Source organism: Callithrix jacchus, chromosome X (genome assembly GCF_049354715.1).
Source record: "Callithrix jacchus isolate 240 chromosome X, calJac240_pri, whole genome shotgun sequence".
Lineage (NCBI taxonomy): Eukaryota > Metazoa > Chordata > Mammalia > Primates > Cebidae > Callithrix > Callithrix jacchus.
In genome coordinates this window covers 31,110,636-31,126,267 of record NC_133524.1, presented here as the reverse complement: position 1 = coordinate 31,126,267, position 15,632 = coordinate 31,110,636, and the positions used below count along the sequence as shown (strand labels likewise).

The 15,632-nt window shown below is 43.4% G+C and overlaps 1 protein-coding gene across 1 annotated transcript; it reads right to left on the bottom strand.

The window, feature by feature from the left end:
• Positions 1–10,411: 10,411 nt before the first annotated feature.
• MAGEB2 (MAGE family member B2) lies at positions 10,412–15,431 on the bottom strand. Its single transcript, XM_002762748.6, has 2 exons — positions 15,334–15,431; positions 10,412–11,954 (listed from the first exon to the last, which is right to left on the bottom strand). Exon 2 carries the CDS (start codon positions 11,943–11,945, stop codon positions 10,986–10,988), a length of 960 nt encoding a protein of 319 aa, XP_002762794.1. The 5' UTR covers positions 11,946–11,954; positions 15,334–15,431; the 3' UTR covers positions 10,412–10,985.
• Between the last annotated feature and the right edge of the window lie 201 nt (positions 15,432–15,632).

Below are 15,632 nucleotides of genomic sequence, written 5' to 3'. Positions count from 1 at the left end.
TTCCTGGGAAATGCCACATCACTGCAAACCTTGCAAGTCTGTGCCCCAGAGCTAATGTGAGATAAGGAAAGTGTAACACAAAGCAGGGAGTCCAGAGTATGCGGTGGGTTGTCAGAGAAAAATGATACTGATTTATTCTTTTCAATAGCCAGCATTAGCCTCTTATGTGACTTCTGTTTTAATTAATTTACTTCTTAATGGAAAGGAGCTATTCAGGATGACTGTGTGGGCCTTTATTTTCAGGTTATCTGACTGTGCATATGTAGATGATCATATTGTCACTGAATAATATCTTTCTCCTCTTTATTCATAGCTTTCATTTATTTTAATATTCTTAATTACTCTGGCTATGTATTCCAATCCAATCCTTCTTTTTAACCCCTGAGATGCATTTGGGAGTATTGAGGAGAAAAGTGAATTATGGAATACAAAGTCTGCTCCGGGCAGAGAGGAACAGAATGAAGAATGTGGGCTCTAGAAGAATTCAGAACAGGAGTCTAGTCCCAGCCCTGTCACTTACTCACCCTGTGAACTTAAGCATATTACCGAACTCCAAACAAAGAAATTGTAATCCAACAAAATGATGCTTTTCAGGAAAATTATGTAATTTATAAAGTGTTTGTGGAACAGCCTTCTCCAATTAGATACAACTCAAGTCTCAAAATTTTTGTTAATGACCAATATTTTTTTCTAAATCCTAGATAACCTTCCATGTTAACCACCACTGTTTTGATTTTTCTTTTTTCTTTTTTGAAATGGAGTCTCACTCTGTGACCCAAGTTGGAGTGCAGAGGCACAATCTTGGCTCACTGCATCCTCTGCCTCTGGGTTCAAGTGATTCTCCTGCCTCAGTCTCCCTAGTATCTGGGATTACAGGTGCCCACCACCATGCCCAGCTAATTTTTGTATTTTTTGTAGAAATGGCATTTCATTATGTTGGCTAGGCTGGTCTCAAACTCCTCATCTGAAGTGATCCACCCACCTCACCTCCCAAAGTGCTGGGATTACAGGCATGAGTCACTATGTCTGGCCACACCCCTGTTGAATGCGCTTTTAATAGTGCAGGCTCCTAATTCCCCAACCTAGAACAAAGAGTGCCAGCATAGTGGCTTCTGGGCATCTTACCTCCCTTGAAGCTATCATCTCCCTTATTTCTCAGAAACTAACTGGAGATGATGTACATAGAACACCTAGGTTGTGCACTGTATTAGACTGTGCTGGGATAGGAACGTAGAACTCTTTTCACTTCTGTCCTAGGTAGAGATACTATCTGGTTTTCCCACAACAGGAAAGTAAATGTTAGGGACAGTTTCCCATTCCAGGCTTAGTCTCTCAACACTGAAATGCACCAACTGTATAAAGCACCTAGTTTGTGCACTGTGACGGTGTTCTCCTGCACTGGGACAAGAGCACAAGACACGTTCCATCCCTGCCCCAGGTGCAGATTCTCTCTGGTTTCTCCATGACCACAAAGTAACTGTTAAGAACTACTTCCCATTCCAGGTTTTGTCTCACACCTCTGAGAGGCACCATCTGAGGGCCTGGTCCCTCCCATAGCCTCATCAGCCTCTACCAAGTAGTTTCTCTTAAAATCACCTACCACTAGGGGACTTGAGGTTTCTTAACACTCTAAACTGCCTTGCCTCAGGTCATTTACACTTGATTGCTCTCATCTCAAACTTCCTCTTTTCCTCATTCCTCCTTTGTACTTGTTCTTTAAGTCCTAGAGAGTACCTCATCATCTTTTTTTTTAATGACAGCTGCTCCTAGACTCTAAAATTAAATGGGCAAGAAATTGATTTGTTTTGGGGCAAACATTCACAGTGCTTACATGAAGTCTTCCAAAGAGCTGATGCTCAATTAACGATTAAGGAATAAACAAGAGAGTGTGAAATCCAATAAATTAGGATTTAATCTCTTCTACATTCTTTACTAATCTAAGCAAATCAAGATATATAACTCTTAATTTTATAAGAAGAAAGACTAAAAATCTAGTAAACCAATAATAGACAACCTTAACAAATTTTTTTTGATCTAAATAATTTTTAACACAGTGTTCATTCATGTTTCCAAGATAATCACTACCCAAGAAAAATCACTATTTGCATGACATTTCTCCAAAGAAGGCATAAAAATGTCCAATAGATGTACAAAGATGTGCTCAACATCACTAACCATCAGGGAAATGCAAATCAAAACCACGTGAGATATCACCTCATATGAAAGGCTATTAGAAAAAGAAAAAGAAAAAAAAAACCAACCAAACAAAAACCCACTGGAGATGAGTGTCGGCAAGAGTGTAGAGAAAATGGAACCCTTATACTCTATTGGTGGGAATGCAAATTGGTACAGCCATTATGGAATACAGTATCAGCTTTTTAAAAAAATTGAAAATGGACTACCATGTGATCCAGCAATCCCTCGTCTGGCCGTAAGGAAATGAAATCATCACCTCATATAGATATCTGTGCTCCCATGTTCACTGCAGTAATATCCTCAATGACCAAGATGTGGAAACAACCAAAGTGTTTGTCAGCAGATGAATGGATAAAGGATCGTGGTATACACGTATGATGAAACAGAAAACCAAATACTGCATGTTCTTTGTGGGAGTTAAACATTGAGTACACATGGACACAAAGGGAACAACAGCTACTAGGGTCTACTTGAAGGTGGAGGGTGGGAGGTGGGTGAGGGTAGAAAAACTGTCTATTGTGTACTATGCTTATTACCTGGGTGATGAAATAATCTCTACACCAAACCCCCACAACATGCAATTTACCTATATAACAACCTGCACATATACCCCTGAAATGAAGATAGGATTTAAAAAAAATGTTATTTAGCCTTGAAAAGAAAGAGATTCTGCCATTGTAACAACACAGATGAACTTGGGGGACATTATGCTGAGTGAAATAAACCAGACACAGAAAGAAAAATGCTTCATGCTATTAATATCTGTTATATGTAGGGTCTAAAAAGAAAAAAAAGTTAAATACATAGCCAAAGAGAATAAAACAATGGATACCACAGGCAGGGTGGGGAGACGATGCAGAGATGTGTGTCAGACAGTTCAAAGTTGCAGCTTTGTAGGATGAATAAATCTAGAGATCTACGCGCCATTGCACTCCAGCCTGGGTAACAGGAGTGAAACTCCGTCACACACACAAAAAAATCTAGACATCTAAAGTACAGTATGGTGACTATAGTTAATAATATTGTATTGCATACTGCAAATTTTCTAAGAGTAGATTTTAGGTGCTCTTACCACAAAACAAGGTAACTATGTGATACAATGGATATATTAAATTGCTTACCTGTAGTAAGCATTTCACTATGTACTGTAATGCATTGCTTAACAACGAGGATACTTTCTGAGAAACGTGTTGTTAGGCAATTTCAAAGTTATGCAAACATAATAGAGTATACTTATACAAACCTAGGTGGTATAGCCTACTGCACACATAGGCTATTCGATATAGCCTATTGTTCCTAGGTTATGAACCTGTATAGCATGTGACTGTACTGAATACTGTAGGCAAATATAACATGGTGCTAAGTATTTGTGTACCTAAACATAGACAAGGTACAGTAAAAAATAGGGTATAAAACATGGTTAAAAATCATACACCTGTGTAGGGTATTTACCACTAATGTAGCTTGCAGAACTGGAAGTTGCCTTGAGTGACCCAGTGATTGAATAGTGAGTAAATGTGAAGGCCTAGGACATTACTGTACACTACCACAGACTTTAGACTTTACAAACGTTGTACATTTAGGTTACACTAAATTTCCAAAAGCAGTTTTCTTTCTTTAACAATAAATTAACTTTGGCTTACTGTGACTTTTTTTGCTTTATAAACTTCTTAATACTTTTAGCTTTTTGACTCTTTGTAGTAACAGTTAGCTTAAAACATAAACACACTGTACAACTGTACAAAAATATTTTCTTTATATTCTTATTTTCTAAGTTTTTTTTTCTATTTTTACTTTAAAAATTTTTTAACTTTTTTGTTATAAATGAACACAAAAGCACACACATTAGCCTAGGCCTACACGGGGTCAGGATCATCAATGTCACTGTCTTCTACCTCCACATCTTGTCCCCCTGGAAGGTCTTCAGGGACAGTACCATGCATGGAGCTGTCATCTCCTAGGATAACAGCATCTTCTGGAACACCTCCTGAAGGACCTGCCTGAGGCTGTTTTTACGGTTAACTTTTTTTTTATTAGTAGGAGTGCATACTAAAATCATGATAAAAGTAATGCCTGTAATCCCAGCACTTTGGGAGGCTGAGGCAGGCAGATCACCTCCAGGAAGGTCAGGAGTTTGAGACCAGCCTGGCCAACATCTCTACTAAATTCCATCTCTACTAAAAATCCAAAAATTATCTGGGCGTGGTGACAGGCCCTTGTAATCCCAGCTTCTCAGGTAGCTGAGGTAGGAGAATCGCTTGAACCCAGGAGGCAGAGGTTGCAATGAGCTGAGTTTATTTACACCACTGCACTTCAGCTTAGACAACAGAGCAAGACCTCGTCTCAATTATTACTACTTTGAATATTGCTACGTATTAATTAATACTGATATTTTAATATTACTACCATTAATATTACTACTCATTTAATATTACTAGAATATTATTACTACTACCACCCCATCTTAATTCTTATTACATTTAGTGGCAAAAAATGTAATTTACTTTTGAACCAGCCTAATTTTTAACAAAGTATAGTATAAAAAAGGTATAAATCAGTAACATAGTTGTTTATTATCGGTATCAAGTGCTATGTACTGCACATAATTGTATGTGCTACATTTTACAGGCCGGGTAGTGCAGTAGGTTTTTCACCAGCATCACCATGCACATGTATGTAATGCAGTTTTTAAACTCCATTATAATCTTATAAGACCACCATCATATATGTGGTCCTGACTGAAACATCACCATGAGGTGCATGGCCATTTTGTATATCAACACATCCTATTGTACAACTTAAATTTATACAATAAAAAAGTCCTTATTCATAGGACATGTTATCTTGTTCTGGACCGCAAAGAGAAATCTAAGGATTTTCAATTTGTTGATAAAAATACCAGCACTTTTACATTTATATATGGAAAATGGAAATACATATTTATCCATGTTATTCATTAACACCGATACTGAGCTAAATAAATCTTCTATTAGAAGGAATACATTTTAAAAGTACCAAAAATTAAAAAAAAAAGATACATTTCTAGTTATTCAAGTAGAGCAAAAACAAAAGGAAGACATACAATGTGTTTGCCCTAGGTCCAAATTGGCTCTCCACTACTTAAAATGTTGACTTTTCTTTTCTTTTCTTTTTTAAATTACACTTTAAGTTCTGAGATACATGTGCAGAACATGCAGTTTTGTTACATAGGTATACATATGCCATGGTGGCTTGCTGCACCTATCAACCCGTCATCTACATTAGGTTATTTCTCCTAATTACAAAATGAAGAATCTGTCTCAGATCTCAATAGATGTAGGAGGAGCACTGGACGTGGTTCTGGTATGTGCCCTGGTCATGGCAGTAACACCAGCCCTGGCTGCAGCTCTGGCTCAGGCTCTCTCTGCCTCATCTTTCAAGGCCATTCTATATTTCATCCAGCCATGGAATTCAGGACCTCCAAGGGTCGACAGCAGGGCCTGAACTCTTCGGCACCCCAGTGTTCTGGGTGAGTGCTTTCTTAATTCCTTTTAAGGGATCTGGCATTTGTATCTAACAGATCTTGGGCCTTATCTCTCTCCTGACCTGAGCTTGCCCTCCTTAGGCCAAAGCTCTAAAGTTCCTGACAACTGTGAAAACTAAATGAGAGGCTGTTCAGCCTGACAGTTCTGCCTGGGACCCCCTAGGACTGAAAGCAGGCAGGGGCTAGTCTTTTTGAAATAACCAATATTCTGCAGTGTTGTTTTACCAGTCCTGATTTATGTATGTCCTCATACAGGCTCTTGCCAGTGGGATTAAAGGCTTCCTGGGAAACGCCACATCTCTGCAAACTGTTGAGTAGTGCCTTCTCTGCAAACCCTTCAAAGAACAGGCCCCTGCCCTAGGACTGATGTAACATGGGAAATCTACAGCACAAGGCAAGGGCCCAGGATAGGTGGTAGGCTGTAAGAGAAAAAAACAAATGCTGATCTCCTGTTCTTGCCCAGGCAGATTTAGGATCTCAGGTAACTTCTCTCCTGATACATTTACTTTTTATAAGGAAGTGGCTGAGTCAGATTATTTTTCTGTACTCCTCAGCTTTTGAATTTATTAGACATCACATATGTATGTAATTCTGTCATCAAAATATTATCTTGTTTTCCTTACTCAAACCTCCCATTTATTTTGATATTTTTATTGTTCTGCCTGTATATTATAGTCCAATACTTTGGACTATTACAGTCTTTCTTTTTATGGCTTATGATACATTTTGCAGTGATGAGAGGAAAAGTCAATTAAGAGACAAGGTCATCCTTAGGAGTGGCCCAGTGTGGGTTTTTGACTAACTCAGACCAGGGTCCTAGTCCCAGTCCTGTCATTACTAGCAACGTGAACTTAGGCACATTACTAAATCCTATGAGCCTCAGGTTCTGCATCTACGAAATGGGTTTGCTAAGCCCTGTCTGGTAGAACTGGCAGGATGTAGATAATGAATGGAAAGCACTTGGCACATTGATTGGCATGTATTGGATCTCTTCTGCTGACTGGTAGCTGAAATTTCAGACCAAATATTTCCCCTCCCCTAGACCTTATATAAAAAAGTGATGGGCTGCCTCCCCTCACAGCCCTGCTCTGAGTCTTCTAAGGCTGATATCAAAGGGTAGGGCATGTCACTTTGTTGTTCCATCTATTCAAGGCTATGTTGTCCCCTCAGTCTCCACTCAGATTCCCTGATTTCACTCCTGGCAGTGCCTGGGGATCCCTTTCTTCTTGACCTGGCGACATCTCTTCATAGTGAGGCCCACACTTTCCTGAGATACAAGAGACAGCAAGGGCTTCATCTGGCTACATACCTGCCAATGGTCTTACAAGAATGAAACCTGTGGCAGGCAGTTCAAGGCCCTATGATGGGTCGCTCCATGCAACGTCCCAACTCAGGGTCCTACATTTTGAACTTCTGGACAGGCCTAAGATTTCTTTTTCTGTTGATGTGAGACTACCACCTTAAGATCAAGACCCTCACTTCCATTGTTACCCCTGAGTAGGACCTGATGGGTACCTCCACCTGACATTTCTGCTTGGGGTCTCTGAGGGCTGACAGTAGGGAGGATTCTGTGTGGCTCCTACTGATATGGGGTCTGTGGTCCCATACTCTGTTCAGTGTCCTTATCCTTATTCCTGTCACACCCTGGGCAAATCCTCCCTGTCTTGACTTGAGGCCTATCTTCCCATATGAAGGAAATTGAAGACCAATTCCCTTTTACACCCTAAAAAGAAGTAAAATTTGCTTCATATTGCCATAACTGTTCATGTTATCCCTGGGCTAAGAGTAGTGGAAGAAATCTGTGTTGCCCCACTGTTATGGGGGAGGTGTTCACCTGTCTTCAGGGTCCTCACATTGAATTCTGCAACAACCAAAAACCTCTCTGCTGACCTGAGGCTTGCCCCTTTGTTAATATTTTTCACCTCTGTGAGATCACCTGGGAAGAAGTGAGTATGATACATCATGTCACGTACAGGTCTCAGGTCTGACAATAGGGACAAGGTTCTACGTGACCTTCTTCTTTATGGGAGGAGTCCCCTCATTGTCCTCCTTCTACTGAATGGGGCCTCCCCTATTAGTCCAAGGACTTCATGTCCCTGAGACCACTCTCCCTCCTCAGCAAATGTGGGGTATCCTCAGCCTGAAAGAGCTATGCTTATGGCCTTCCCAGGGCATAACTTTCTTTGAAATGGAGTCTTGCTCTGTTGTCCAGGCTGGAGTACAGTGGTGCAATCTCAGCTCACTTCAAGCTTTGCCTCACAGGATCAATCAATTCTTCCTACCTTAGCCTCCCAAGTAGCTGGCATTACAGGTGCCTGCCACCATGCCCAGCTAATTTTTGTATTTTTTAAGTAGAGGTAGGTTTCTCCCATGTTGGCCAGGCTGGTCTTGAACTCCTGACCTCAAGTGATCCATCACCCACCTTGGCCTCCCAAAGCGCTGGGATTACAGGCGTGAGCCACTGTGCCTGGCCTGGCATAACTTTCTAAGGATATTTTTCTTTTCTCTTCAACTCTCTGGCAGTTGCCTCTTTCCTCATTTGAGATTTTTACCTTAACACCTATCACGGCCTGGGATTCTACTCTCTGCTTAACTGGGAGGCCAGTGTGTAAATCAAGTCTCTCATCTCTTCAAGATCCTCCAGGAAGTCAAGGGCACTTAGGCCTGCCAGCTCTTCCCTGGGCCTCCTAGGGCTAATAGCAAAGGAATGACTAGAGGCAGCCCTGCCAGTTATGGTTTGGGTGGTCCCCATATCCACGTGCCCGGCCTTCACCTAGGCTCCGCATCCTTCCTGGGACTCCATTCCCTGCTGACCTGAGGCCATGGCATTCAGACCAAAGTCCTCACCTTGCTGGGACCTGAATTGGAAGTCAGTGCCTGCCAGGACAGTTCTGGACTTCACAAGACTAACAATTGGATACTAACTGCACAGGCCCCCTGGGTCCTTCCATCATCCTCATTTAGGTTTATTACATTAATTCCTATAAGAAGCTGGGATTCCTTTCTCTAGTGACTTAAGGATGCTGACCTTAGGGCTCTTATGTCCCTCAGATGCCTGAAGAATGTGTGAGGGGATGCTCATACTGACAGTTCAGTATAGGACTGTGTATGAGAGCAGAAGGGAATGGTCTCTCTATGTGATACCCCTGCCTGATGTTCTGGCATGTTGTTCTCCCCAGTCCGCATCTTGGCTCTGTCTCTTGGATTAAATGCTTCCTGTGAAATGCCACATCTCTGCAAATTCTAGAACAATTTCCTCTCTGCAAACATTGCAGAGAATGGGTCCCTGTCCTAGGGGTGGTGTGATATGGCAAAGCTGTAGCACAAAACAGAGGACCGAGGATCAGAGGTGGGCTTCCAGAGAAAAGACACATTGATATATTTCTTCTCTTTCTCAGCCAGCCAGACATTCTCATGTAATTTCTGTTCTGATAGATTTACTTTCTACAGGAAAGAGATTGTTCAGGATGATTTGGGGAACCCCTGATCTTTTGAGGTCATCTAACACTGCAAATGTAGATAATCATGCTGTCATTGAAATTGTCTCTTTCACTTATTTATACCTCAGTTTTTTTTTTTTTTTTTTTTTTTTTTTTTTTTTTTTTGCATTATTGTTGCTGTGGCTATGCATTCCAGTTTACTAGTTAGGGTAAAATGTTATTCTTTTCATTACCTAAAACACATTCTGCAATAGTGAGAGGAAAACTAAAATATTTTTTCAAGGTGCCTCAGGCTGAGAGGGGTGGAACAGTGTGGGGTCTAGGGTAATTCAGATCAGGGGGCTAATCCTAACCCTCTCACTGCTGGCCCTTTAAAGTGTAGCAAATTACCAAACTAAGTGAGCCTCATACTCTTTACTGTAAAGTGGGTTTGATAAGCTCCATCTCGTAGGACTAGTGGAATATATATAATGTAAGCAAATGTGCCTGTCTCATATGGAGACATCAGGAAGTAGCAATTATTACTATGATGGCTTTTTTATTTTTGTACTTTAAGTTCTGGGGTACATGTGCAGATCATGTATGATTGTTGCATAGGTACATACATGGCAAGGTGGTTTGCTGCCTCCATCCCCCCGTCAGCTATATCTGGCATTTCTCCCCATGTTATCCCTCCCCAACCTCCCTACACCCTGCTGTCCCATCCTTAGGCTCCCCCCAACAGACCCCAGTGTGTGATGCTACCCTCCCTGTGTCCATGTGTTCTCATTGTTCAACACCCACCTATAAGTGAGAACATGCGGTGTTTGATTTTCTGTTCTTGTGTCAGTTTGCTGAGAATGATGGTTTCCAGATTCATCCATGTCTCTACAAAGGACATGAGCTCATCGTTTTTTATGACTGCATCGTATTCCACTAAGATGGTTTTGATCAGAGACATTACCAACAGATTTTTTAAAAAAATCCAGGATGTCTCAGAGAATATGCAACAATCTAAGACTGAAAAATCACATTCGGCCAAAATGCTGCTTAGCAGTGAAAACTATTCCTTTCATTACCTCTTTATCTTGTCTTTTATTTTTTATGAAGTATCTCAGCTTCTTCCATGAATACAGCTTCTCCTAGAACCTACAACTGCATGAGCACAAGCTGCATCTTCTTTGAATAAACATTCCCAGTACAAGCATGAAAATTCCTAAACAGCAGATGCTCAATGCGTGTTTGGGTAAAGTAAAAGCCATAAACAAGAGAATTAATTACTTATGATTTAATTTCTCACACATTCTTGAATGACATAAACAAATCCAGGTATGGAACTTTTAAAACATACGTATCTTTATGTAAAGAAGGAATAGATGAAGTAAAGTAAACCAGGAATTGACCATCTTTACCCCTCTGGCTTCTGATCCCAACTATTTCACTATGGGGTCTTTCACATTTTCAAAGATATTTCTATTGCAATGGCACATTTTCTTATCCTGGATTATAAAAGTGATTTAAGGATTTCTATTAATAATTTGTTTCACTCAGAAAACAAAACACTTTCTACTATCCCTGAAGAACAGCAACAACAAAATGATCCATATCATTTGTATATTTATATTCTGAATCTAAAACCTTCTGTTCAAAGAAACACTAGAGGAAAAAGATTTTTAAAAAGTCAACAAGTTATTCATGCAAAACAAGAACAAAGATTAACAGGCCTTTTCAATTGCAAAGTAAATAATCTGCCTAAGGTCACATTGGGGGTGAGAACAGCAGGTAAACTTGGCTCTGGGAGAATGACTGGCCATGGCAGTAGTGCAAGGCCTGGCCACAACTCTGGCTCAGACTCCAGCTTTCTCTTCATCTTTCAAAGCCTCTGCATAAAGGAATGGGAAGGCACGGGGGGTGATACCATTCATCTTGGCCAAAAACTCAAGGACTTTCATCTTGCTGGTTTCAGCATAGGCTCTTGGACCCCACAGGAATTGATAGCTTGGGGGATCACTGTTGGGCACCTGCTTGTACTCCAGATATCCCTCCTGCACCAGATCTTGGGTGACGAACTTCCGGGGTTCCCCATAGATTGGGTGCTCCTTTCCATCATAGACTCCCAACATATTCAGGAATTCCCAGATATCTTCCTCAGTGGCAGAGTTGCCACTTAAGAAGATCACACCCAGGAGAGCCATCAGAAGCCGGTTCCCGGGAAAGCCCCAGTTACGGAGCAGACATTCTTCATTAGTGGGGTTTACCTTGTTGTCAAAGGTGTAAGTGTGGCCTCTGGGGTTGACTTTCTTCAGCTTGAGGCCAAAGACAAGATTTAGGTGCTCTGAGGCTTTCTCGAGGATCTCAGGGAAGTGCTCCCTGAACCTTTTGCCAACAATTTTGAGCATTTCTCCCTTTGTAACAGACTCTTTCATTTTAGACTTGCACAGCAGAAAGTGCACTAACAGCCCTGTCTTCTTGGGTAGAAGCACTTTGCTTGAGCTCTCAGTGGATGTTGAGGCCTGGGAGGAACTTGCTTTTTCTCTTCTTTGGCTCTTGGCACCTTTTTTAGATTTTGTGGGTAAAACACCTACAGCAGCAGCAGCAGCGGTGCTGGGGGGTGCTTTCTGAGGATTCTGGGGTATGCCAGCAGCAGGGGAGCTTGAAGCAGCACCCTCAGAAACAGAAGAGGAACAACAAGGGGCCTCTTCTTCCTCTGCTTCAGGGACCTGAAGGACATTGAGATCTTGGGTCTCGGCTCGGGCCTTGTGGCGTTTCTCACGGGCACGGAGCTTGCTTTTCTGACCACGAGGCATGACGGCTGGCTACACCAAGAAATGTGGGCAGGAAAATAGGTGGTTAGTATACCTGGCAATCGGGGAATGAGATCTGTGAGCACCTTCAGCAGGAAGGCACCACCTTGGCTTTACTGAAGGAAGCCTGCCTTTGCAATTTTCCCTGAAGGTACTGTTCCAGAAAGCCACAGGGCTCCTGTTGTCCTGGTCAGCCTCTCCCCTAAGAGACCAAAGAAAAAGTATAGAACCTCTATAGTGAGGCTGCATTCTATCAGCCCTGCCTTGGGCTTACTATCGTGACAGGAGGTACTGGCAGTGGGACTTCCTGTCTTCTGGCGTTTTGGGTTTTATCAGTTCACTTTTAGGATTATCATATTAATTCTGGGCAGGGTCTCAGCCACTCCCTTCCGCTATTCTAAATTTGATAACTCAAAGCTCCCTGGGACCCACGGGAAGGAACTGAAGGAGTGCCTCAATCCACTACTCTTACAAGTGACACTCAGTGCTGAGAGCTCAGTGGGGTCTTTGATGTCTTGAAGTCATTAGAATCTTCAGCTCTCATTCAAGGTCCCCACCTTGGCTTCACGTAGGGCTTGGCACCAACCCCCTTCTGCTGACTGGTGGCTACACCTTCAGACTAAGAATCTCACCTCTCTTAGGTCTTACATAAGAAAGGGAGGGAGGCCAGGCATGGTGGCTCACACTTGTAATCCCAGCAGTTTGGGAGGCCAAAGCAGGCAGATCATGTGGGTCAGGAGTTCGAGACCAGCCTGGCCAACATAGTGAAACTCTATCTCTACTAAAAATACAAAAATTAGCTAGGTGTGGTGGTGGGTGCCTGTAGTCCCAGCTACTTAGGGAGGCTGAGGCAAGAATATCACTTGAACCCGTGAGTCAGAGGTTGCAGTTAGCTGAGATCATGCCGCTGCACTCCAGCAGTCTGGGTGACAGAATGGCACTCCGTCTCAAAAAAAAAAGGATGAGGACACTAAACCTGATAACCCTTTTCCTAGCTTTCTAGGGCTGAAAATAAAGTGTTGAACTGGATTCTTTGATATCTCCACTGTTAAGGGTTTGATGGTCCCTTGAATTCTCACTCAGATTCCTCCACTTGACCCCTGGTAGGGGAGCTCTCCCTTTTATTGAACTGAGGCCTATGTAAGAGGCAGTGAGGGTTGCCTTATCTGGCCAAATGTGGTCTTTTCAAAAGTAAAAGCTGTGGCAGGCAGATAACTGCCCTTGCAATACATGGTCCTGCATACAGTCCCAACTCAGCCTCTAACTGTGACTCATGAGAGGGTCTAAGATTCTTCCATGATATGGCTTGGATCTGTGTATCCTCACCAAATCTCATGCTGAATTGTAATCCTCAGTGTTGGAGGTGGGGCCTGGTGGGAAGTGACTGGATCATGAGGGCAGGTTTCTCACGAATGGTTTAGCACCATTCCTCTTAATGGTGAGTTATCATGAGATCTGGTCATTCAAAAGTGTGTAGCACTTCTCCATGTCTCTTGATCCTGCTCTGGCCATGTGACATGCCTGCTTCCCTTCACCTTCTGCCAACGATTGTAAATTTCCTGAGCTCTGCTCCCAGAAGCTGAGCAGATGCCAGCATCATGTTTCCTGTATAGCTTTCAGAACTGTGAGCCAATTAAACCTTTTTCTTATCAATTACCCAGTCTTGGGTATTTATAGCAATGCCAGAATGAACTAATTAATACATTACTTTTGTTAACAAGAGATCACCACCCTCAGACCAAAACCCTCGTTTCCCTATTACCCTTGAGTGGGAACTGATGGGTACCTCGGCATGACATTTCTGCCTGGGGTCTCTCAGAGCTGACAGTACTGAGGATTGTGTGGCTCCCACTAATATGGGGTGGGAGCTCGCTGCAGTCACAGTTCTTACCATGACATCTGGCACAACCTGGAAATCCTCCCTCTGCTGACCCAAGACTGCCCTCTTTAATGGGGTCCCTCACTTCTCTAAGATGTCCTGGGAAGGGTGAGTGCAACTCAACATGCTAACATGCTTAGGTCTCCCTAATCTGAGAAGGGTGGGGTTCTATGTGGCCCTTCTTTCTGGTTGGAGTCCCCTCCTCATCACTCAGTGTCACATCCTTGATTCCTGGTAGGGACTGGGTCTCTCTATTGAATTAGACCTACCCCATTACACCAAGGCCCTCGCCTTCCTGAGACTACCTCCAGAGGAAACGAGAGGGCATCTCAGGATGCCAGCTTTGCCCTGATGCTCCTATTGCTGACAGCAGATGTGGGTCTTGGGTGCAGCCCTCAACTTCTTTAGTCCCTGGAGGGAAAGTCAGGTTGCTCCACATTTGTTACCTTGGCCTGGGACCGTCTAAAGCCCAGTTTCACCTTGGCCTGGGAACTGCTCAGCATGATCCCTCTTTTGGGTAGAGATCCACTCATTAATATTCAGAGTCCTCACCTTAACCCCAGTTAGGTTTTAGGGTTTATGCCATATGAGCAGAAGCAGGACTGTTCCCTAGGTTCAAGGCCCTCCCCTCCCTGAGACTTTCTAGGCACAGCTTTTCTGGGGCCTCCCAGAGCCATCTGCAAGGCTGAAACTTAGTGAGGCCTTCTTTGTTAAGAGTAGGAGATGTTCTCTTCAATACAAATTTAAGCCCCTCAAATTGACTTCAGTTAAAACCTACACCTACCCTATCTGCAGAATCAGGCCTATTCCCTAAGTCCAAGCCTCCTTCCCTGGTAACAGCCTCCCCCAGTGCCCAACTTTCCAGGTGAACTCTGCCGGATAGCTTTATCAGAGCCTCCCAGGACCAAATGCAGAAGTGGAACGTGGTCGGGCCCTGTTTTCTTTCTTTTTTTTTTTTTTGAGACGGAGTTTTGCTCTTGTTACCCAGGCTGGAGTGCAATGGCGCTATCTCGGCTCACCACAACCTCCACCTCCTGGGTTCAAGCTATTCTCCTGTCTCAGCCTCCTGAGTAACTGGGATTACAGGCATGCGCCACCGCGCCCAGCTAATTTTTTGTATTTTTAATAGAGACGGGGTTTCACCATGTTGACCAAGATGGTCTTGATATCTTGACCTCGTGATCCACCCGCCTTGGTCTCCCAAAGTGCTGGGATTACAGGCGTGAGCCACCGCGTCCGGCCGGGGCCCTGCATTTTATGGGTAGGGGTGGTGTCTTCAATTTATACTCAGGGTATTCACCTTGGCTCCTGACCAGACCTGAGAATTCACCCTCGGCAGACTGGAAGCTGCACCCCTTATACTCGCTGGGGCCTTGCCTTCAAAGCGGAAGTAAGGATGAGCCATATCTGGTAGGCCAGGGCCTCTGGGGGTTGACAGAAGGGACAGGACACTACGGAAGGGACGTCACGTTCTAGCTTCGCTGGTCCCTGTGTCCCCACTAGAGTCCTCACCTTAGTATCTAGCAGCCTGGGACGACTCCTCCTGCGAACTCAAATCCGCCAGCCAGAAGCTGCACGCGTTATGCTCGCTCGGCTCCTCCCCTCAAAGCGGAAGTCAGGATGAGTCACATCCGCTCGGGACCTCCCTTCAAAGCAAAAGTCAGGATGAGCCACGTCCAGCAGCCCGGAACCTCTGAGGGATAATGGCAGGGGCAGGACGCTGCAGTACATCACTGTTCTAGCAACCGGTCCCCATCCCCCACTAGAGGTACTCACCTTAGTATCTAGCAGCCTGGGACCACTCCCACCTG